This window comes from Caloenas nicobarica, chromosome 4 (assembly GCF_036013445.1).
Source record: "Caloenas nicobarica isolate bCalNic1 chromosome 4, bCalNic1.hap1, whole genome shotgun sequence".
Taxonomy (NCBI): domain Eukaryota; kingdom Metazoa; phylum Chordata; class Aves; order Columbiformes; family Columbidae; genus Caloenas; species Caloenas nicobarica.
The window spans coordinates 45874596-45896993 of NC_088248.1; the positions used below are offsets into that span (position 1 = coordinate 45874596).

Genomic DNA, 22398 nt, shown 5'->3' on the forward strand with positions numbered 1-22398 from the left:
GTCCCCAAATCAGCAGAAAGGTGTTTTTTATCTCAACAGCAGTTTGTGTTTTTTTCCTTCTGAGGCATTGCACGAGCCTGCAAAGAACTTTCTTGCTCTTCACTTGAGTCGGAGAAGCCAAGTGAGGGAAAGGAAATGGCACCGTTCCCTGTGGCTGCTCTGCTGTCATGAAGCGCTTGCAGGCAGCCTCTCCGCGCCTGTGGTTTTTATGCCTTCGTTTGTTTTCCTGGCAGGAAGCTGCGCCGCGGGGCCGTGTGGCAGCTCCGCCTCTCGGTACCCGGTCCCGGCACAGCCGGCGTGCGGCGGCGGGGGCGGAGCAGCCGGTACAGGCGGCGCCGGTTCCCAGCGGGGATCAAGCTCGGCGCAGGAGGCTGGGAGGTGGAGATGGAGGTCATGCAGGGAGCTGCAGGGGGACCCCAGCTGCTGCACCTGGGGGCTGGGGTCACGGCTCTGTTGTTGACGATTGTGGTCGTGTGCTCCCTGCCCGCCCTGATGGATTACTGGAGGCAATGGTGGGTGTTGAAGCCGGTCCCCGGTGTCAGCCCCTGCTATCCTCTGCTGGGAAATGCTCTACTTTTGGAGCGGGGGGGAGAAGGTAAGGGCAGCTCACGCCGTAGCCGAGCAGTGAGGTCCATGCACTGCTTGGGGCTTTGCTGGAGCGGCCAACGCTTGTGAGGGGGGTGCCTGGGTGGCTGAGCGGTGGCTGACCGGGGAGGGCTGTTGTAGGCTGTGCGGTCACCTTTAGGTCTCTCTGGGTCTGTGGGCAACCTGCAGAGGGGAACTGTGTGAGAAGTGGGCAGTGGAGGGGAAAGGAGAGGAGCTCCATAAATGTGGGGTTATTATCAGTCAAAGATTAGCTGGAGTTTCAATGTGACAGTGGCTTCCAGATGCTCATGCTGGACTCAGACCTGTTTCCAGTTGTTGGTGAGGTGGAGCATGAACACTATGGAATGTTGTTTTTGGGACAGGGAAGTGTGCTGGGTGCTCTAACAGGAAGTCCTGTTTCACAGTGTGGAGCACTGTGTCCCCGTGACTGTTAGCTGCGATCCAGACAAAGCTTTTAGCTGGCGAAGGAAAAATACTTCTATAACCAATTATCTTCCCCAAAGTGAGCGTGTGCAGGGGACTTTAGCAGGCTGAGTTGCTGGCTCATTTTCAGAATTAGCTGTGCCTTAGATTTATGCATTAGATGCAAAAGAACTTGCTGAGTATTTCCAGTACATCCCTCAAAAGCAAACCTTTCTGCTCTCACACTGATCAATGGTCCCTTCTTTCTGCCAGATACTTGAGAGACCATTAACGTGCTACATGTTCCCTTTCTATTTGCTACTCAGTTTTGCACAGGAGTGTATTTCTTGAGGAGTCTGGGGTGCGAAAGTGGCTCCAGCTGTGCTGTCAGTGGACCAGCAGACTCTTTCGGGTGTGTTTGTGTTGCCCGTGTATGGCAGTCTGCTCTGTGCACATGTGATCCCGGCTGCTCTGCCAGGTGTGATGCCAGAAGAGAGAGCAACTGGGTCATGGTATGTGGGGAAGCCAAGGACGAGTACAGTATGGGTGTGCACATTGCCAAGTGCTGACACATGCAGAGATATGGTGCCTCTGTTTGCATCTTTCCTCTGGATCCAACCCCATATCAAAATACAAATATGGGAGGTCTTTCTTTGGTGGAAGCGAGGGCAAGCAGCTTTCCCTGAAGTTGACTGTGGGGAAGCAGTAACAGGATTATAGTCAGGATGTGTATATGGCCAGACTAAGAGACAAATATTTTTTTCTTCTTTTGAAATCTTAAAAAACCCCCCCAAAAAAACAAAAAAAGAAAATTCCTTCTCTCTCCAGAAAGCAATTTGCTGAAGACTCCTATGTTGTATGGAGTATCTAATTTCCTTTGTTACAGGAGTCACATAGCCTACATGCTTTAGTTTAGTACATGACCATCCATCTTTGTTCATGTTTATTTATGTAGAAATGAGTGAAGTTAGTGGTTTATAATATTTTTCATTAAAAATGTGACAGTTTAAAAAGTAGTTTTTAGAAAAAAAAGCATAAGGTATTATAGCAGAAAGTAAAATGACTTTTCAGCTGATGGTGATTTTATTGATATCACTAGACAAATACTGGAAAATCGCAATATTTTGATCACGGTCATGTTAAAAATAATATTTTAAAAATAGGAAAGTAACCTGACATTCTTAAGCCTTTTGGATGGGGTGTCATTAGAACTTTGCCTAAGACTAGGGAATGCTCTATTTGGGTATCTATTAAGAAACTATGTGTTTTTCCTGTTTTTCTTTTGATTTGGGGACCTTTGAATTTCAAACTCTGCAGATGCCTTGGAGGGAGTAACATATTATTTAATCTGGTTTCTGAAAGGGCAAAGGCATGTTTAATCCTCGAACATTCTGATAACAGCTACCTCCTCTAGAATTGCAAAATGAACCTGATTTCCCTCTGTGATGAGATAGCTGGATCTGCGAGCAAGGAAAGAGCAGTAGGTAGTGCTTAATTTGATTCAGCAAGGTCTTTGATACCATGTCCCACACTTTATCACTAAACTGACAAGATTTATACTGGATAAGTGGATAATATGGGTGGAGAACTGGCTGGATTGCTGAGCTCACTGGTGTGAAGTCCAACTGGCAGCTGGACAATAGTGGTATCTCTCAGGTGGTCTGTCGCATAAATGATCCTATGAGTCTTTGTGCCCTTAGAGGTGGGGACATCTGAATTGCCAAATCTGCAATGGCCCCATAATCTGTCATTTGCCCTTCAGTAAGACTTCTAAACGTACAAGAGTGGAGTTTAATCCCGGAGCAGCTGGCTGTCAAAAGCCTCTGGTAGAATTGCAAACCATCACTGATAATTTAGGGCTGCAAGATAGTGAGGGGATTTAAACATGTTTGAATAAGAAGTAATTTATTTGCAGACAAATGATAAAGATGTAAGGACTCCAAAGATTTTCTTCAGGAGTTCAGCTATCAGAAACTAGATATTTCAAGTGATATCGGTTCCTGCACAGTGCTCTGTAATTACTGTGCATGGCATCACTTGCGTGTGCACCACAAATGTAGTGCCTGTCAGTGAGGTCTCAGATGCGAAAAGGCTTGATGCTTTACTTGGAAAGTAAAGAATCAGCTTGATATAGCATTTTGGCTAGTATCAGATAAGCCAAAATATAAGCATAGCCCTGATAAAGTTTAATTTGTCTCTAATTGTTACAAAGAACATTGCAATACAGAAGGCCCATGCTGCAGTGCTTTGAGGCTGTTTAAATCAAACTGCCTTATCTCCAGCTAGGAGAGGTTTCTCTACAATAGAGTGCCTTCAAGAGTGCAGCCATAAAGAAATGCTGCTGCGATACAGCTAACAGACATGTGCAAAGTATGCTGCTTACTCATAGTTGCAAGATAAAACTCCAAAAACATAACTACAGGGCATCTGGTGAAAAAGAGTTTGTTACAGAAGTCTTGCTTATTCAGCAAAACCCCTTTTTTAAAAAATTCTAATCTGATTTTTTTCATTCCAGGATTTTTTAAACAACTACAAACTCACATTGAAGAGTTCAGGAGCTGGCCGATGCTTAAACTTTGGGTAGGACCATTGCCTGTCATGGTTTTGTTTCACCCTGACAGCGTAGAGGTGAGTGCGTTTGCCTCCTGTCTCACTGTCATGTAAAGCAGTATCCAACCTGTTAATTTCTATTCGTTCAGTGTAATTTTTGCAAAAAAGGACTTCGACTGATTTTACTTGAGATTGTCCTTTGATCCAGTGCTGAAGAAAAGCTGAAAGTGGAAGAATATAAAAAGCTTAGCCTTGAAAAATAAATACTGAAGGTGACCAGCAAATGAAAGCGCTGACTTAGTATGTTTTATACCAAAAAGCATCTCTTTTAGCTTTGTTTTCACATCTATGAAAGCTTCTGCTCCCAAGATCAGAATGGACAAGCAGATGGCAAGGAAGATGGGACTACTGAAATAGGGATAGAACTTTATGAAATACAGGTTGCAATGCTTGTGTCTGACTGACTTCTCCATTAAAACTTGGTGGGTCTGTCTTGATACCATGTAGTTGTTAGTTTTGCTGCTGATAATGATTGTCCCTGAACTGGGAAGATAGAGTTGTTTCTTTGTTGGAGTGTTGATTGAAGAGAGGGTACTTCTTGTGAGTTTGGTTAAGGCTGGAAACTATAGCTTTTCTCTGAGCTCTCTCTATGACTTTGTAACACGGATTTTTCTTTTTCAGGAAGATAAGGGGAGTGGGAGTAGTAGTTTTTTGAGTATTTGATTGTTTCTCAGGATTGGGATATTTACTGAAAGACTTGAGGGTGTGAGCTCAATGCTTTCTCTGTGTATGAGCTTGTACCAAAATATTGTGCATTTTACTGAGGGTCGGGGGATTTTTATAGATGAACTGCGGTTGTGTGAAGTAATTTCAGGTGAAGAAATCTCTTTCCATCTAACAAGTGATTTTTTTTTTCCCTCTCCTTTCATTTTTCTGACAGGCTATTCTGAGCAGTTCAAAACATATAGAAAAATCGTACCTGTACAAATTCATGCAGCCATGGCTGGGCACTGGACTTCTGACAAGGTACAGTGAAATGCAGGTGCATTGCACATCTTGAAATGTGCAGGGTAAGTGATAGGAAGAGGGCTTAGTGGCAGGAATGCAATGTAGGACAGAGATGTAGATGATACCTGTAGAAGTTTCATTCCTTGTGATAGTCTTGGTTGCTCTTTAGCAGCTAATGTCACGTGAAAATCTTTTGGAATTAGCTGTTTCTTGACAAATTTGCCCATTGTTACTTTTTTTGCCCAGAGGCTTGAAATTAATGTGAGTTTTGGGAAGTTGTATCCTATGGCAAGTGGTAACTTGTAGTCTGCAATGCTACATACTGGATGTTTCAAATGTTGTGGTGTGTGTCAAGTGGTTGGACTGTGGCAGAACTGCAACTGTGTGTGTTGCTTATCTCAACTGGTGATGCTGCAAACCAGTAGGATGGGCCTGAGGTTGGTGATGCTTTGGAGTAGGAGGGGAGGATATCTGCACCCTGTCATAGACTCATAGAATTGTTTCAGTTGGAAGAGACCCTCAGGATCATCAATTCCAACCATAACCTAACTCTAGCACTAAACCATGTCCCTAAGAACCTCATCTAAACATGTTTTAAACACCTCCAGGAATGGTGACTGTCCTTCATTTCCCTCATGAAGTGGAGGCTCATAAGACATGAGCCTGAGTAAGAGGGCATGTCAGGAGTGGAGAAAGGGAGGAGCAATGATGTCAGGGTTTAGTGTCCTTTGGTCTTGGGAGAGTCAAGGAAGGTTTGATCTGGATGATGCAGGTATTCAAGAGTCAGAGCAAGGTGAGTGTTGAGTAGCTGTGGTGCCTTTGTGCCTCTGCTGTGTTTTTGCAATAAGGTCAAGGTCCCCCTGTTAGCGGTGGAGCTTTGCCTGTTTGGAGCCCTCAGAGGTGAACTCCATGTGCTTTGTGATGGGACCATGCTGTCATAAAAGCCAGCTCACGTGATGTGGGAGGCACAAGTTTATGTGAGAGGATGAGGAATGCTTTTTATCCTGAGTTTCATTTAAGGCCATTAAGAAGACAGTAATCAGCAGCAAAGTGCAGAGAGTTGAGGTCCATGGGCATCAGGCATGGTGTATCGTTGCTGTTAGTCTTCTTCCTTACTGGTTGTTTTGTCTCCAGTAGACTTTTAGAGGTATTTTTACTTGTGCTTGCAAAAACATAATGGAGGATAGTACGAATAAGCTGGCTTGAGGAGTGCCCCAATAGCAGGTTAACAGGAGAAGTGATGTGATGGTTTCCCCTGTAAGCAGAGCTGCCACGTGTACCTGTGGGCATGTGATTTAGAAAAAGTTCGCTCACTGTGGCTCCATGCTCTTTCACTGACATGTGGGAGGTGGTTGGCAATCTCCAAGGAAGTACTTCATAGCCAGATCTTGATGCAGTCATTTGCATAATGTCCATGGACCCTGGTACTCTGCAATCCTAATATCCTAGCATGGGTGGTGATTCACAGAGACAACATGATGAGGTGAGGCCTTGATGCTGAATAGCTGGTTTGTCCTATAGATGACTTTTGCTTAATCCCTCTGAGTCCATTGCACTGAGCAACCATGAGGCTGTATTGCCTGCAGGTTTGTTGGCATCTGCTTTTGTTGAGAGCACCTGTAGAGATCACAGCTTATGCTTCAGAGACAACTGGAGCAATAAATATTTCCATTTTGCTCCTTCTGGGGGGTGCTATGGACATCTTGAAGAGTCATCTACAGAGTGTCCATCTGTGAAGGTGTTCCAGGCTGCAGTTCTTACCGTGTACTTCCTGTGATGGTGAAGGTTTTATTTTTGACTTGGAGTTTTTAACCCTTCCTTCTCTACGTTAATTTTGCAGCACTGGGGACAAGTGGCGGTCACGGAGGAAGATGATAACTCCCACATTCCACTTCTCAATCTTAACTGACTTTCTAGAGGTTATGAATGAACAAGGATGTATTTTGTTGGAGAAGCTCGAAAAGCATGTTGACAAGGAACCGTTTGATGTCTTTCTGGACATCACTCTGTGTGCCCTTGATATAATCTGTGGTAAGTCCTCTTCAGTTATTGTGGTGGGGCTGTGAATGGTGCTGAGGCTCATGAGTACAGCTGTGCCATGTTGTATGAGGAGACGGTTGAAGAGGAATGTCCCTGTATGTTGTGTGAATGCATTTCCTTCCTTCCAAAGCCATTCTTTCTCCTAGGGTGTCTTGCGTGTGTCTGAGGAGGTGAAGTTGTCAGAGGACAGGGCAGAGGTAGCAGTCTGAAGTGAGATTGTGTTGAGGAGCAGGGTTCCTGGGCATGGAAATGTAAAGCAAGCTCACCACCTGGAAGGGGATGTGTAAATTCACCTGTTGATGGGATGGTATGGTGACAGTCAGAAGTTGGGAACAGTGGTAACTTATTGTGTACATGGACTCTGCATTTCACTTTGCACTCATGAACTGTTGATGATTTCCTCCTACTAGAAACAGCGATGGGCAAGAATGTGGGTGCTCAGGAGAATAAGGATTCTGAGTATGTTCGCGCTATCTACAGGTAAATGGACATTTGCCTTGACTGCTTTGTAGTTGGGCTGGAGTTGATGGTGACTGATGTTAGGAGTTCATCTGCTGTGAGCCAGGAGGGAGGGCTGGAGGGTCACAGGTAGAGGCAGAAATTCAAGAAGACAGGAAAAACTCCTGCATATTTTGATGCATTTTCTGGTTGGAGTATATGCAATGGGAGCCTGAGTCTTTGAAGAGATGTCGGTTGCCATTCAGTTAATTCATTGGTACAGGAGGTTAAAAAAATGGGACTGCAACATTTCCTATCAACATGACTGGCAGAATTGGGAGGGTGCTGGTTTAGACAGCATGTTAAAGCTGAGGCACTGCTGCTCTGCAGTTTACAGCAGTATTTACACCATTCAAATTGTATGTGACTGTCCAGTGGATTAGTAAAAGCATGGTCTATATTCCTACCACACTGGTGTGTCAGCCTAGATCAGATGTAGCTTGTGACATCTCAGCCATAGCCTTTGATGGGGCTTGTTGAGACAGGTGTGTTACAAAAAAGGAGTGGAGTTAGAAGGTTTCATTGTCATCGGTTGCTTGGCCTTTCCCAAACTGTACTGCAAGTGGGCCCTAAGTTGGCCTAAGTGTAATAATTCCTCTTTAAAGTCTCTCTCTGCAGCTGAAAGCATGTGCAAGAGCTGAGTAGCAATGACAATCAGCCCTTCCAAATGTACTCCAGTTGCATTTGAACATACTCGAAATCTCATATTCTTTATTTTAAACACTTTTCATGTGCTGTCTGGCATATGTGGTATCTGGACAGTCAAGTAGGAAGGTAATGCTTTCAGGTGGCTATTTGAGGTCATGGGACAGATATTTTGGAACCCTGGCATGAATAGTCTTTTCAGTATGGTCAATGCTTTACTGATATGGAATGGGACAGGAATAGACTAGATGACTTAATATGTCTCTTTCAAGAGCGTTCCCTCTAAATGAGAATATGGTCTCCTTCTCGAAGATCAGTGTTTAAAGATATAAATCATGGTGATGCTGGGACACGTGACAGAAATTTAGAGATAGTTTAAAACTGGGAAACAGACAGCCTTCCCTTCAGATGAATGGGTTTAAACCCATACAATATGTTAAGTTCTGCTACATTGAGGAAGGTAGAACTTTTTATTTAGTTCTTTGAAAGTGATCTGTAAATTTGGTTTTTTGTCAAGAAATGTTGCATGATGTAATTGTTATGCCCCTAGGATGAGCGATCTAATCCAAGAACGACAGAAGAGCCCATGGCTTTGGCCTGATCTTGTATACATGCTGTTCAAAGAAGGAAGAGAACATGAGAGGAACCTCAAGATCCTTCACAATTTTACTGATACGGTATAGATTATTTTTTAAATTTCTTTTTTAGTTATTGGAGCAAAGTCTTGCACTCAGTAGAGAGCTTCCAAATGGGGGTGAAGTTCAGCCCCCTTGATATGCATATATTAAGAGGAGAACTATCTCTCTGTTGGCATGCCTAGGAATTCCCTGAAAAGAAGACAACAGCTGACTTCTTCTGTCAGGATCTCTGTTGTATTTCAGCAAGAGAGTATACTACTCCAAGGCAGTAACAGAACTTAGAGGTCCTTGACAACTGAAACAAACAACAGAAAATCATTGAACTCTTGTTCTGCCTGAGGTGCTACACATCTGAATCACCTGCAACAGCTCACTGCCAAGTTTGTAGCAGTAAGCACAGGGCTCTGCTTAGCAATGACACTTGGACCAGCCCTCAGAAATGGCAGCATTTATTCATTTTCCCCTATTCAGAGCATAACTGAGGAGTTGAGCAAACACATCCAGGTCCTCACATCAGCAGTAAGACACTTTGACACAAAACCCTTTAAGCATATTATCACTGCCTTGGCATAAAATGCAGTGTTGTCTCACCATGTTAGTCTGTGCAATTAACACCCATTTCTTTCACCAAATAGTTCCAACGCTATTCTTGCCAGTGGTTGCCCTCTCAAATCTACTCTTAGGATGTTGCCAGAGAGGCTGCTATTCCTGAAACAGATGTATGTACGCCATGATGTCATTGTATCAATGCCCACAACAAAGGAAATAACCTCTGAGCTTTCACTACATATAATGAGCCACGCTGACTCTGTATTGTTTAGGTAGTTCATGGTTTGCTTCCTTTTATTGGGAATTTCAGCAGTGAAGTAGATGATCTTTTGAGGTCCCTTCCTATCCCTAACATTCTGTGATTCTGTGATTCTGTGATCGTTTCCTTGGTTATTGGATAGGGTAGAGAATATCTCCAACCTCCAGGGAACCCAGGGGACTGAAGAGAAACAAGGGCACCCCACAGCCCTGCATCAGGACTACACATAGCACAGCTGGAACCACTACACTAAAGCTTCCCAAATTTTCTTCAGTATGAGAACAATGGTTGAACTTCCCTTTTTTAGGTCAAATCACAGCCCCAGTGACAGACAGAGATTTCTTGTGGTCACCACCACTGTTGTAACAGCAAACAGAGAATATTGTCTTGGTGATCAGTCTCTTCAAATTGTGGTGATGATTTTTGATTTCCTGTTGCTATTGTTGGCATGCACAATTGGCTTGTTCCAGATATTCTGGATGTGTTTACACTTCTTGATCAACAAGTTGTTTACATAGTTTGGCTATCTATATTCTTGATCGTACAAAGGCTATTCATGGTTCATTTTATTGCTCGGGACAGGAGGAGTTGGTCATATTTCACCTACAAACACCAAAAATCATTAAAGTTCATAAGCTGATGCTGACAGCTATGCTTACTAGCTCTTGTAGACTGCTACAGATGGATGTTGTTTCAAAAGACTGTGCACATGTGCAGTGTGCGTCACATCTAATGTAATGCTTCTAATCTCAGGTCATTGCAGAAAAAGCTGCAGAACTTGAAAACACCAAGAAAATGAAGTGTGATAATGATGCCAACTGTGAAGAAAGTGGATCCAAAAAGAGAAAAGCTTTCCTTGACATGCTGCTGAGTGCAACAGATGATGAAGGGAACAAATTGAGCTACAGGGACATTCGTGAAGAAGTGGATACTTTCATGTTTGAGGTACCCAAGGAACCCGTTAGGTGTGTGTGTGTTTGTTTTCCCAGAACCTGAAATTCATCATTTGCAGGTAGTGACTCTTCCTTGTCTTAGTTCAGGAGTCTGCTTTTAGTATGAAGTTGTTTTAGCTCTGGAAGCCTAAGAAGAAGTATCTGTAGGATAGAAACTACTGAAGGATAGAAACGTTTGATCTAGAATTGTGTGCCCTGGCAAAATGTTGGGCAGTAAATGCGGCAGGCCCTGCCTATGTGAACAGGTTCTACTCATGAAAGCAGGTGAGAAATAAGAGCTTAATGGCTGATGTGGGCAATGGGTTCTCGGCTCCTGTTGCAAACCTCATTAATGCTAAAGACTGCTCTAAACCCTCTACTGGCTGGAGGGCTGAACCTAGAGAGTTGTGGTGAATGGAGCCAAATTCAGTTGGCAGCCGGTCACGAGTGGTGTTCCCCAGGGCTCAGTATTGGGGCCAGTTCTGTTCAATCTCTTTATCAATGATCTGGATGAGGGGATTGAGTGCACCCTTAGTAAGTTTGCTGATGACACCAAATTGGGTGGGAGTGTTGACCTGCTGGCGGATAGGAAGGCCATATAGAGGAATCTGGACCAGCTGGATCATTGGGCTGAGGCCAATTGTATGAGGTTTAACAAGGTCCTGCACTTGGGTCATAACAACCCCAGGCAGCGTTACAGGCTCAGGGAAGAGTGGCTGCAAAGCTGCCTGGCAGAGAGGGATCTGGGGGGTGTTGATTGACAGCTGGCTGAATATGAGCCAGCAGTGTGCCCAGGTGTCCAAAAAGACCAACAGCATCCTGGCTTGTATCAGGAATAGTGTGGCCAGCAGGACTAGAAAAGTGATTGTACCACTGTACTCGGCACTGGTGAGGCCCAACCTTGAATACTGTGTTCAGTTTTGTGCCCCTCATCATAAGGAGGACATTGAGGTGCTAGAAAGAGTGCAGAGGAGGTTGACGAAGCTGGTGAGGGTCCTGGAGTACAAGTCTTATGAGGAGTGGCTTAGGGATATGGGGTTGTTTAACCTTGAGAAAAGGAGGCTGAGAGGAGACCTTATTGCTCTCTACAACTACTTGAAAGGAGGTTGTAGCACGGAGGGTATTGGTCTCTTCTCCCAAGTAGCAAGTGATAGGACAAGAGGAAATGGCCTCAAGTTGCACAAGAGGAGGTTTACATTGGATATTAGGAAAAAAATTCTTCATGGAAAAGGTTGTCAGGCGTTGGAACAGGCTGCCCATGGAAGTGTTGGAATCATCATCCTTGGAGGTGTTTAAAAGGCGTTTAGACGAGGTTCTTAGGGGACATGGTTTAGTGCTAGAGTTAGGTGAGGTTATGGTTGGACTCGATGATCCTGAGGGTCTCTTCCAACTGAAATGATCTATGACTCTAAACCATTTCAGTGTTCTGCCTTTCATTTTGCCAGCTCTCCTTGTGGTTTGTCCCTTGCCACGTTGGCTGTAACCTCCTGTTTTTGTTGTCAACTGTGCATTGGTATACTGTCGTCTTATGTCTGGTTTCCTGTCCAATGAAGGAGCTAAACAAGACTTTCGCAAGTTCTCCACACAATTCTATTATGTGGAACTGAACTCTATCTCAGAATAGCTTAATTCAGAGTCATGTTACTGTTGTAACATGGAGAAACTCTTTCCATCACACCATGCCTGTACTGCTCCATAGCTGGATTTGGAAGAGGTGCAGCATCCTGAACTTCACAACAAGTACACCTTTTTAGTACCAAAATCCTTTATTGGTCAGATTTTCCATTTTCTTTTCCCACCTTTTTTGATCCCCTCTCCCTCCTCCTCCTCTCCCTCCTCCTCCTCTCCCTCCTCCTCCTCTCCCTCCTCCTCCTCTCCCTCCTCCTCCTCTCCCTCTCGCCACTGTACTATGTCTCATCAGACCCTTTTTTGGATAGTTTTGTAAAGGTTACAGATTGTGTCCGTTGTATCTCTCCTGTAGTAGTCGTTGGCATCCCAGATGTTAAGTTGTCGACTAGACAGTAACCAAAAAGATGAATATTCAACAGTTGCATTGTGTAGATACTGATACTTCATGCAGCTTCTGGGAGGCAGAGAGGAGGGATGTTTGTGTGGGTTATTTCAGCAATTTCCATTTTGGACACTTTTCAGGCACCTGACAGAATCATGGGTCATCTTATATCCTGGTAATCAGTGTGTTGGGTAGAGTTCTTCACTCTTGATTTTTGTTTTTCTCGTGGTCATGGGACTAATAAGTCTCACTTTCCATACCACGTGCACACCTAAGTACTGAGCGTTTCAAAAAGATGGACCTGATTTGAAATCACTACTGCTTTGAAATCAGGTCCATCTTTTTGGAACATCCTATATTTACAAAGCCTACTTGCACACAGGAATAGTGTTGAAGTTAACGTCTTTGTAAATCTGGACCTCTAGGGCCATGATACAACAGCAGCTGCTATGAACTGGGCCCTGTACTTGCTTGGACACAATCCTGAAGCCCAGAAGAAGGTTCACAGAGAACTGGATGAGGTATTTGGTACGTTTCCATTCCCTCCTTCATTGAGGTTGTGGTGGTGGCTGCATTTGTGAGTGGGGATGTGGTACATTATAAGCCTACATGTAGAAGAGGAGGTAGGAGCATGCCTTGTGGCCCTTTTGGAGCTTTCAAGAGCTAGAGGTGATTGGCACAGGTACTGGAAGGTCTGTAGGAGAGTACAGCCAACCTTATTTCTTTGGGGCAAGGCATACATATTCAATGTGTATGTAGCACCTTCTCCTGTGTGGTCTTAATGCATGATGAGAGTTTCTGGAGGGAGCTGGGATGAGTTTGTTTAACCAAAAATGTGGAGTTTTGGTCTTGCTAATCCCTGTATTTGGTTTTGGACAGGAGGCAACACTGAACGTCCTGTCACAATGGATGATTTGAAGAATCTTCGATACCTTGAGTGTGTTCTGAAAGAAGCCCTTCGGCTCTTCCCTTCGGTTCCACTGTTTGCCCGGACCTTGAGAGAGGATTGCTATATTAGTAAGTCGTGTCCTGTGTTTGCCACTTCCTATCCTGCTAGCATCTCCTCAGTGGGGATGTTTCCCAAGTAAAGGACAGTCTCGTTCTATTTTTCACTGTGCTGTTGTGTATAGGAAGTCACTTATTTGCTGTTGTTTTGACCTGTCTTTTCCCTCTCCCTTTTCTTTTTAGGAGGATATCAGGTACCAAAAGGCACAAATGTTGTTGTTGTAACTTATGCCCTGCATAGAGATCCTGAGATCTTCCCGGACCCGGAGGAATTCGAGCCTGAGCGATTCTTCCCTGAAAATTGCAAGGGAAGGCATCCGTATGCTTACGTGCCCTTCTCTGCCGGTCCCAGGAACTGCATTGGTAGGTAGCTGAAGAGGAAGCCCTTGCAATGTGACCGTGTTGCTCCTGGTGTGGTAACTGTGGCCGCAGCAAGCATAACAGAAATTTAACTCTTGATGTGCCTGCTGGTTGTGTCCTGTCCTCCCAGCCCCCAGATTCTGGACACTGTCTCCCCTGCAAGCCTGGTGCTTCAGCTGCCACATTTTGTTTCTTCCCAAGGGTTTTCTTTCTTCCCAGAGTCCAATGTCTGTAATGCTGGTGTTTCCTCCTCACTGCCTGTGCAGCCTGGCAGCATGTTAATGGGCTCCCGTGTTAGGACAAGATTGCTTCCAAATTTCTGATCCTCAGTGTCAACAAGACAGAGTGAGAAAAGGCAAATGTCTTGCGCTTGTTTTACTCTGGAAACCTCATCTATCTGTCTCATGATCTCAGCTGGGTGTCCCAAACATACAGTCTGCAACAGATGTATTCTTTCCCTCTTTCTGACATCATTTTTGCTCTGGTGTTTTCACTGTAGTCCCGGAACTTGTTAACTCTTCAGGTGCTGCTGAGACATTTGGCGTTTATCTTTGCTCAAAGTAGAGGCATTGTTGTTTATGTTGTAGAACACATAAAAAGACTATTCCCTGCACTGATCTTAGGTGCAGATGTTGAAAATTCAGCAATTATGCCATTTACAAGAACAGAAAATACAACTTCTTCTGGGTTTTTCATTTTGTTTGTTTTCTTTTGGGGGTGTGGGGTTGTTTTGTTTGTTTGTTTGGTTGGTTGGTTTTAATTTGTCTCATGGGGAATAGGTGCTCTTCCCATAAAAACAGCAGACTGGGTCTTCCCATGTTCCAAATAAGAATCTAATTTAATATTATATGTCTAGCTAGTTCCTGAGTGTACAGGAACATGTGCAGGAGAGTTGGCTCATTAATATCATTGCAGAAATGCATCACTATGCACATGTGTGCAGACATCCATCTGTGCATATTGTATAGAGAGGAGAACAGGCAAAGTTTTGAGCACTGGATTTTGTGTTCTGTTCCCATTTTCAGTTTAATTTGAGTGAACTGTGTGGTTTGTGAGAGTTGGTTTGGTTTCCCTCGTATTTCTCTGTTCTTCCCTTTCCTTCTCCACCTTCCTCTGAGATGTAAATTGGACTTTGCCCTCTGTGCTACCAAATCATCAGTGTGCCTGATGCTTAGTGTTCATTGAAGGAAGGCCTACCTGTCATTCTCTTGCAGTCGTATCTCCTTTGCCTTCTGTCTGCATATATGGAAGAGTGGGATTCGTCTCCTCACAGTCCTTGTGCTGCACCTTCTCCTGCTCTGGTCTGTCATCCATTCCCTCCTGCCTAGTTCACCCAAGAGACATGACAAGGCTGCGTTTTGTATTGGTTCCATGCGAAGTGTTGACTATTTCCTCTTTGCTGTTTGAGTTCTCTGTGCTATGGGAAGGAGGACGTGCTGTGGATTGTCCCAGGAAGGCCAGAGTTGTCATGCTGAGAGAAGTGCTGGTTTCAGTGGTATCCCTCTGACCTTGATTTTGGCCTAAAGGCTGTTCTGTTCTCAAGGCGGGTGCACAGACCTTGCTGTCTTGTGTGTGATAGGGATATCACTGTGAGCATGCAAATGCAGCAACTGATGATGCAGCCTGACAATAACTTTTTTTTTTTTTCTGCCCTATAATTCCTAGGTCAGCGCTTTGCACAAATAGAGGAGAAAGCTCTTCTAGCCCTTATCCTGCGGCGCTTTTGGGTGGACTCCTGTCAAAAACCAGAAGAGCTTGGTATAACTGGAGAACTGATTCTTCGTCCAAATAATGGCATCTGGATTAAGCTGAAGCGAAGGCCACACACTGGATCAGTATGAAAGGAAATTCAAGGTTTTATTTTTCAGAAAACTTCCAAGCTATTTAGGCTGTGATATGTTTTTTAAATCAGATATTTTGATGACGGCCCAGTGATTCGTTGCAACTAAAGTCATTACTGATCGTTTCATCAAAGAAGATGCTGTAACAATCCTAAATTGCTCTACTTTTCTAGTGCATATGAACTTCATGTTAATCTCTGAAGTGCAAGTTTTCAAACATCAAATTTTAATGCCTTATCTACTTGGATGAAACTATTCTATTGCAACAGTGCAAACAAAAAAATAATATGGGAGGAACAACAGTAGTGCCCGTGATGGAGTGATCTGGTTTTATACCGTAGCATTTGGGAGGTAAATTACAGTCTCAAATCTTTGTATGGTTTTTAGGTTTCTTTGGTTCTGAAATGTACAAGTGATCAGTTCTTCCACTTGGCACAGTTTGATTTTTTTTTTTTCTATTTTGCTGATGGCTACATCTATGAAGACAAAGCAAAAATCTCTAATTTCACTCTTCCTTTGTAAGAATGTACAGTAGTTCTTAAGCAGTGAGTGCTCTGAATTATTTTTTTAGCAAAGTGTACCATAAGCATTAATCTGTATAATCTTACCATGAACTAGATTGTGTGCAAATTACACACAGGATTTCATAATGGATTTCATTATTACAAGTTTTGAGAATAAACTTCTACTATGCCTCAATATGGAATGAAATTATATCTGTAAAAATTACATGCCTAGGTGCAGCAGACTGATGGATACTTATTTATCATCAGTTCCTCTGGGGAGATCAATTGACCAGATTTTACTGTGTTAGTCAAAGCTGAAACAATGAGCTAGTCTGCTCTTTCCTTACAGGGTCCTGAAGGCAATGTAGGTAAATTCTTGCTAATTGATGTTAAAGAGGAATTACAATGATGAGATTGAGCACCCGTGAAAGTTTCTGACTGTATCTTCAGGACAGGTCAAAATCTTTAACAAGCCACACAGCTGGAGAACAGACGCTCCATAGCTTTTGGAAGCACTGAAAAAAAGCTGGTGCTAGGCCAAGCTGAGGTCCTCTAACTGGTCTGCCCTGTGCTTTGGCACATCTTTTGGCTGGTGTGTGTTACCCCAGTGTGACGCCTGGCACTGTACAAAGAGGGTGCACACCAGTAACCACACCCCTGTCTTTACCTGCTGGAGCAGCAGTTGCTCTTGTCACCATGGTGGGTGGTGGGTCTTTTAGGTGTGTATCACCTTTAGGTTGTTCTGGGGCTGTGGGTACCTACAAAGGGCAACTGGATGAGAAGCTGGAAGTCAGAGCTGGTACAGCTAATATGGACCACCTGTAATGATTAGTGTGTTGCGCAGTAAGAAAGGAGTGATCTGTCTTTATTGGTTTTGTTGACCTTTACAGATTCTTGTATGTTGCCTTTTTCCTTTTGCCCTTTTAACAACACTTAGTGGTTTAATAACTGAAATCCTGCTGTGCTTTGTAGAACATCAAAAAGGAGAGAAAACAATTCCTGTTTTCCAAGTAAATTAGAAGTTTCCTTGAACATGCCACATTCTTTGTATTCTGATAAATCTAGGTTTTAACATTTTCTGAGGATCTTATTAAAAAATAAAAAGGATTTAACTGCTTAGTTTATGTAAACGAAATCACAGACCTTGACAGTTAATTGCAATTGCTACATTTCTTTTGCTGTTAAGAAAACAAAAGTAATGTAACAATAATATGGCTACATTCTTCAGCCTCCATTTTCAAAGACAGGTTTCATTGCCAGATTATAACAAGAATTTAAGTTTACAGGGCTGATTATAAAACTTGTTTTCTTTATAATGAGAGAACTTTTGAGACTACCTTCCTACGTTAATAGACATAAACCAGATGACACGTCTTCCAAAGACGCTGTAAGGTAAGGAATTGTTTAACACTTTTGAGTACTTGGTAATGTGAACTTTGCAGGTATAAAAGTTTTGCACCCAGAATGTTTTCTCAGGACATTCAGTAGGTAGTTGAAACCTGGAGATGTACATTGTGTGTTTTGTTAAGCTATGTCCTTAAATTGAGGATTTTCAAGACAAATGAAAACTAATATTAATTATTTTTCTTCTGTGGGATATATGTTGTGGGAACAGTTTTAAAAACTGACCAAACTATAAAAATTCTCTCCATAAGGAGATAATTTTTGTGACATCTATCTACAACGACTAATATTTTTGCTTGTGCTTTGTTTTTGTACCATAGTCTTCTCATTTAATGGGATCTCAAGTAAATTGTAATTTCTTTATCATCTCTGATGGGAACAAGAAAAATAATTGAGGCAATAACTGGATAAAACTGTAATGAGAAACTCATTATTAGAAGTGCATGACCTCAAATACTGGCACAAGGTTACCAAAGTGGAAAATCCCTGTTTAATGATGCACGTAGTATCTTTGCCAAGAGGAGCACCGATGTAATCCCATAGTCTTTGTGTTCAGAGCTGTTCTGAAAAGGCGGTCACCTTGTCTTTTGTTGTGAAAACTGGTTCTGAAGCAATCTGAGGCCACTAAGGAAACAAATATTGAGGAAATCAATACTGAAAGAACAGGAACTTTCTGTCTGCAGGGTAGATGTCAGATAGCTTGTGTTGTGTAGAGTGTGTGCTTTTATTAACCTGAGTCAAGTGGTGTGTGTAGTCAGTCAGTTGTGGTCAGCAACAACCCTTTAGGGTTTTTCGTTTGTTTGTTTTGTTTATTGTTTGTTTTTAACTCTGCAGGACTTAGGAATGGTTTCCTGATAAAGTAATGGGACAATAAAATATTTTTTAATAAAAACTACATGTGCATAGTAGCTGTTTGTGATTTTTGTCCTGATGGGTAGGTATCTGCTGAAGGTGGTGGCTGAACTCTAAACCCGAATATTACTTCTGAGTAATGGTTCATATAGGGTAATATAAATTATGCTACTTGTGGGGTGATGCTGGCTCTGTTTGTGAAATATGACCACGTTGCTGTGAGAAGTTGATATCCTTATCTCATATAAAGATCCCTTTTGTATGGTGGCAGAAAGGACACAACTTTCTACTGGGATGACAGAAATAGAGCGTGTGAGTGTTTATGGATCATGGTTTACAGTTGTTATGAAGAAAACTGGCAACAAACCCTCTGTGTGATCTCTTGGGTGGTGCTGCTTGAAAGTGCATCCAGGACTGCCTCAGGAGGACTAGAAGTTTCCAGCCACCTTGATAACAAACTGCTTTTTGGGCTCAGAAAGCTGCATGTTTGGGACACATGCAGGAGGTGGACTAGTGGTGCTTTCTAGACATGTGCCTGCTTTCCTGAATGTAATATTCGTGCTGTAAAAGACAAACAGTCACGTAGAGATGCTAGAACACTGCCGCATACAGATCCTCTTGCCATGTGTGATCTAACCTGCCATCTCACTGATACTCCTCTTCCAGCAGGTAAAAGACTCAAAGAGCCTTTGGTGAATCCTACCATATTTAAAAGATGATCTTCATAGTTTGCATGGATTAAAAACTAAATGAACTCACTTTCTAAAAAAAACCACAACCCCCAAACAAACAAAGAAAAAACCAACCCCAAAACCCCAACAAACCCAAACCAAACAAAAACAAACCCAACCAATCACAAACAAACAAAAACCCAAACAAAACAAAAAATCTGAGGTTCTTCGGAAAATGGGAGTTCTCTGCTCAGTATAACTCCGTTTTTTGCTCAACAAATGGGCTTTTCTGATCCGTGCCTGGAGTGTAGCTTGTGGAGATGGGAAGTGTTCATTGAAAAAGCAAATTATTTTGAGCAAAGAGAGGCGTTCAGCAAAAAACTGTATGGCCAAATCTCCAGACGTCACTCCAGGCTAGTAATTCAGGGACAATCATAACTTGGTCGAGAGTTATGGTTTCACAATTCACAGGGCCTGGTCAAGACACTGCAACATTGAAATGTTCTGTCTTCTCTAATGTCTACCAATAATGAGCATCAGGTGTTTTAGCTGCAAGAAGCAAGACCTTGGGCAGTGATGTGATTCTCCATTTAGAATAAAAATCAGATCTATTGATAAGAAAAAAAATCAAAGCAGCTCTCTTACATAATAAACTCAGTAGTGATTTGTTGTTTAATATTTGCAACTATCTTCTTTTTTTTCCTAGATCCTCAATTTTGTCTGCATTGATTTCTTATTTGACATCTGATGTGCGGTTATTTCTGGGCTGTATTTCTAGGAAGGCTATGGTTGACATGTAATTGCAGGATATTGAACCCCTATACTGTTTTTATTTTGCTACAATATGCAACCCAGCACTTTCCACAAATCAGCAAATGAGTTATGCTAGCCATCTTTTTGCGACTATTTTAGGTAGAATCAAGTCAAACACGAGAAGACTTTGGCCTAGTGAGAGAGTGGATTTTTCACTCAAGTAATGTCATCTGGACTCGGATGAAAAGACTCTAGATTGTTCACTGGAAGAAGGAAAGATCAAAATTTGATTTTCAGAACTTGTTTTAGCCGCATTTGGTATTTCACTCTGTACTTTGTCATATACCTAATGATAACCATGCAGAATTGAAGATATACTAGAGAGTACTTTAGAATTTTTTTTTCCTCCTGGAACATTCAGAATCAGGTTCATAATTTTATTATAGCATCTTCATTCATATGGAAGGAGGTCAACAAATCCATATTGAAATGAGAACTTGTGTTGTTCCTGTCTTACTGATACCTTCCTTTTCTCCTTCCCTCTGAGATATTCTTCCTCTTGTTTACGTGTCATGACTGGAGGGTGTCTCATCACGAAGAGTAAATCCTCTGCCATGTTGAAGCTGCTTTTTGAATACAATTGCCATAAGAAATGTGGGATTTTGTTGTGGCAGGCAGATTTATACCTAAATTAGACTAAAGTAGTGTCTAGTCATTCATTTGGGAGGATGACACAATTCAGTAATTCCTGCCACCATTGCAGATGAATGAGATTTTGCATAAATCACAGTAGAAGTCAACAGAAAGTAGGATCAAACTAGTAGGCGATTGCACTTCTAAGGAGAAAGAATTTGCTGATGGCTTAGGCTGAATCAGGTTTTATATTTTTCTAAATATCAAGTCAAAATGAAACAGTCAAAACAGAAGCAAGAACTCATTGTTTTCCCCAGATGATTCATCTAAATTTTGTACTTGAATCATCAAAAAATGTTTCCATTTTATCAAAATGTTTCGATGAGCTCTTCTTTTAACCCTGCCATGTGAATTACTATATCTTAATTATAATATCCTGATTTAGTTGCCAGAATATTATTGATAACTAAATGAATATAAGCGAATTCAGACAACAGCAACCTTATGTGTGGAGCCTTTATGAGCATAAGGAGTGTTCGATGGTTTTGATGTTCTATGCACTTTGAATTTCTAGCTCTTCTAATTTAAGTAATGTAATCTCTTTGGATTTCAGTGACACTCAGTAACCTGATACCAGCTGAGAATTTGTCTCAGCATATTTTACAATTTATCCTCAAAAAAATATGTCCTATAATATAATAGACAATGATTTATTTGAGAACATAGAGTTCATAACACATTCTTTTCTCTGTAGAGGAGTACAACTCTGATTTGAGCAACAGTGCAGTGGTGTAAACTTATAATTTAAAAGTTTTTAATTGAATACTAGTGCAGATCAAGCAGCACAAAAACTTGTGAGTTCAGTTTGTTTTGTTTATAAATATTCAGATACATGGTAGGTGTTGTGATTACTTTCAGGATTATGAAAATTCTGTAATTTGAAGTAAAGGTAATAATTTTTCCAGATGTGTAAAAGATTATCATTATTTTATAGATGAGAAAAGAGAGACTAAGTGACATATCTGTGATTGTAGAGAAAGGCTTCAGTGGTGTTGGCTGGAGCTGGCATGGTATACTTTCCCAGAGCTGTACTCCCATGATACTCCATTGCTGATGGGAAATCTCCTCTTCTGAGCTGAAGGTCAGAGCTGTACAGGCATCTTAGTCTCAAAACACTTCATGTTACAGGAATAAACTATCATTGTGTTTCGCAATAAAGCCTTCTTGTGCTCTCCCTTGTCACTGTTGCACACTTAAAACAGAAGAGAGCACATAAAAATGGAAGCTGTTGTACTGAGAACATTTTAGTCCTCTCCTAGAAGCGTGTCAGGGTAAAGCACATTGATACACAGGAGAGTATGAAGACCTTCTTTGAGACAGTTCGTCCTCTGTACAAAACCACTTGCTGGCCCGTAAGTCATGGAGAAGTCATTTCAATCATCAGGATGCTTGAAAGGGTCACAGTTGCGTTGAATCTTTTGATCTAGATATTTTTTGAGTACAGCATATATATATCAGTCTTTTCAGCATATTCAGTCTAAAAGAAAAGAGGAAAAAGAGTGGGGAGGAGGGAAGAGTTGTCCCTTTGGCAACTTCACTATGCAACAAAATACCTTTTTAAGATTTGGAAGAATATTTTGTTTGCAATTTATTTTGCTTTGGTTACACATATTAAAAAGAATTGTAGAAATAAAAACAAGTGATTCAGATCAGCTATAAATTAAGTTTGACTTGTTGTTGCATTTACATTTCATATTGGTGAGCAGAATTTTGTGAGTTGTTTTTTTTCTTTTATTTTAATGGCTTCCAGCAAACTAAAGATGGTCTTAGTTTAATCTAACAACAAAACAGGATTGTAGAAATGACCACAGTAAAACTACTTGGAAGATGAAGACAAGATAATTTCTGTAGAGTATTGAAAAGGAGGAATAAGAATTTGAACTGATGCTAGAGAAAACAGAGCACAGAATACATAGTTGAAGAATATAGCTGTCTCTATTTGCCAAGGGAATGCTTCAAGAAAATGGTGTAATAGTAAGAAACCATAGGTGATGATTCTGTCCTCGGTTACAGTAATTTCATAATGGTGCCATTTGCTTCGGTCTGAGTCGCTAGTCTTACTGACTTTGTGTGGATTTCCTCCTGACACAGCTCAGAATTTACTCTTGAGATGAATCTCATTTCCTGTTTATACAGGTTCTTCTGTTAGTAACAGATACTCTGGCTGATCTGAAC

General features: G+C 41.9%; 1 protein-coding gene across 1 annotated transcript; it reads left to right on the forward strand.

Moving 5' to 3' along the window:
• The first annotated feature begins 384 nt into the window (after positions 1-384).
• Positions 385-15825, forward strand: LOC135988468 (cytochrome P450 4V2). Its single transcript, XM_065634459.1, has 11 exons — positions 385-595; positions 3524-3636; positions 4499-4584; positions 6407-6597; positions 7017-7086; positions 8300-8426; positions 9949-10140; positions 12564-12666; positions 13018-13155; positions 13327-13506; positions 15169-15825. Exons 1-11 carry the CDS (start codon positions 385-387, stop codon positions 15342-15344), a joined length of 1587 nt encoding a protein of 528 aa, XP_065490531.1. The 3' UTR covers positions 15345-15825.
• Positions 15826-22398: the final 6573 nt, after the last annotated feature.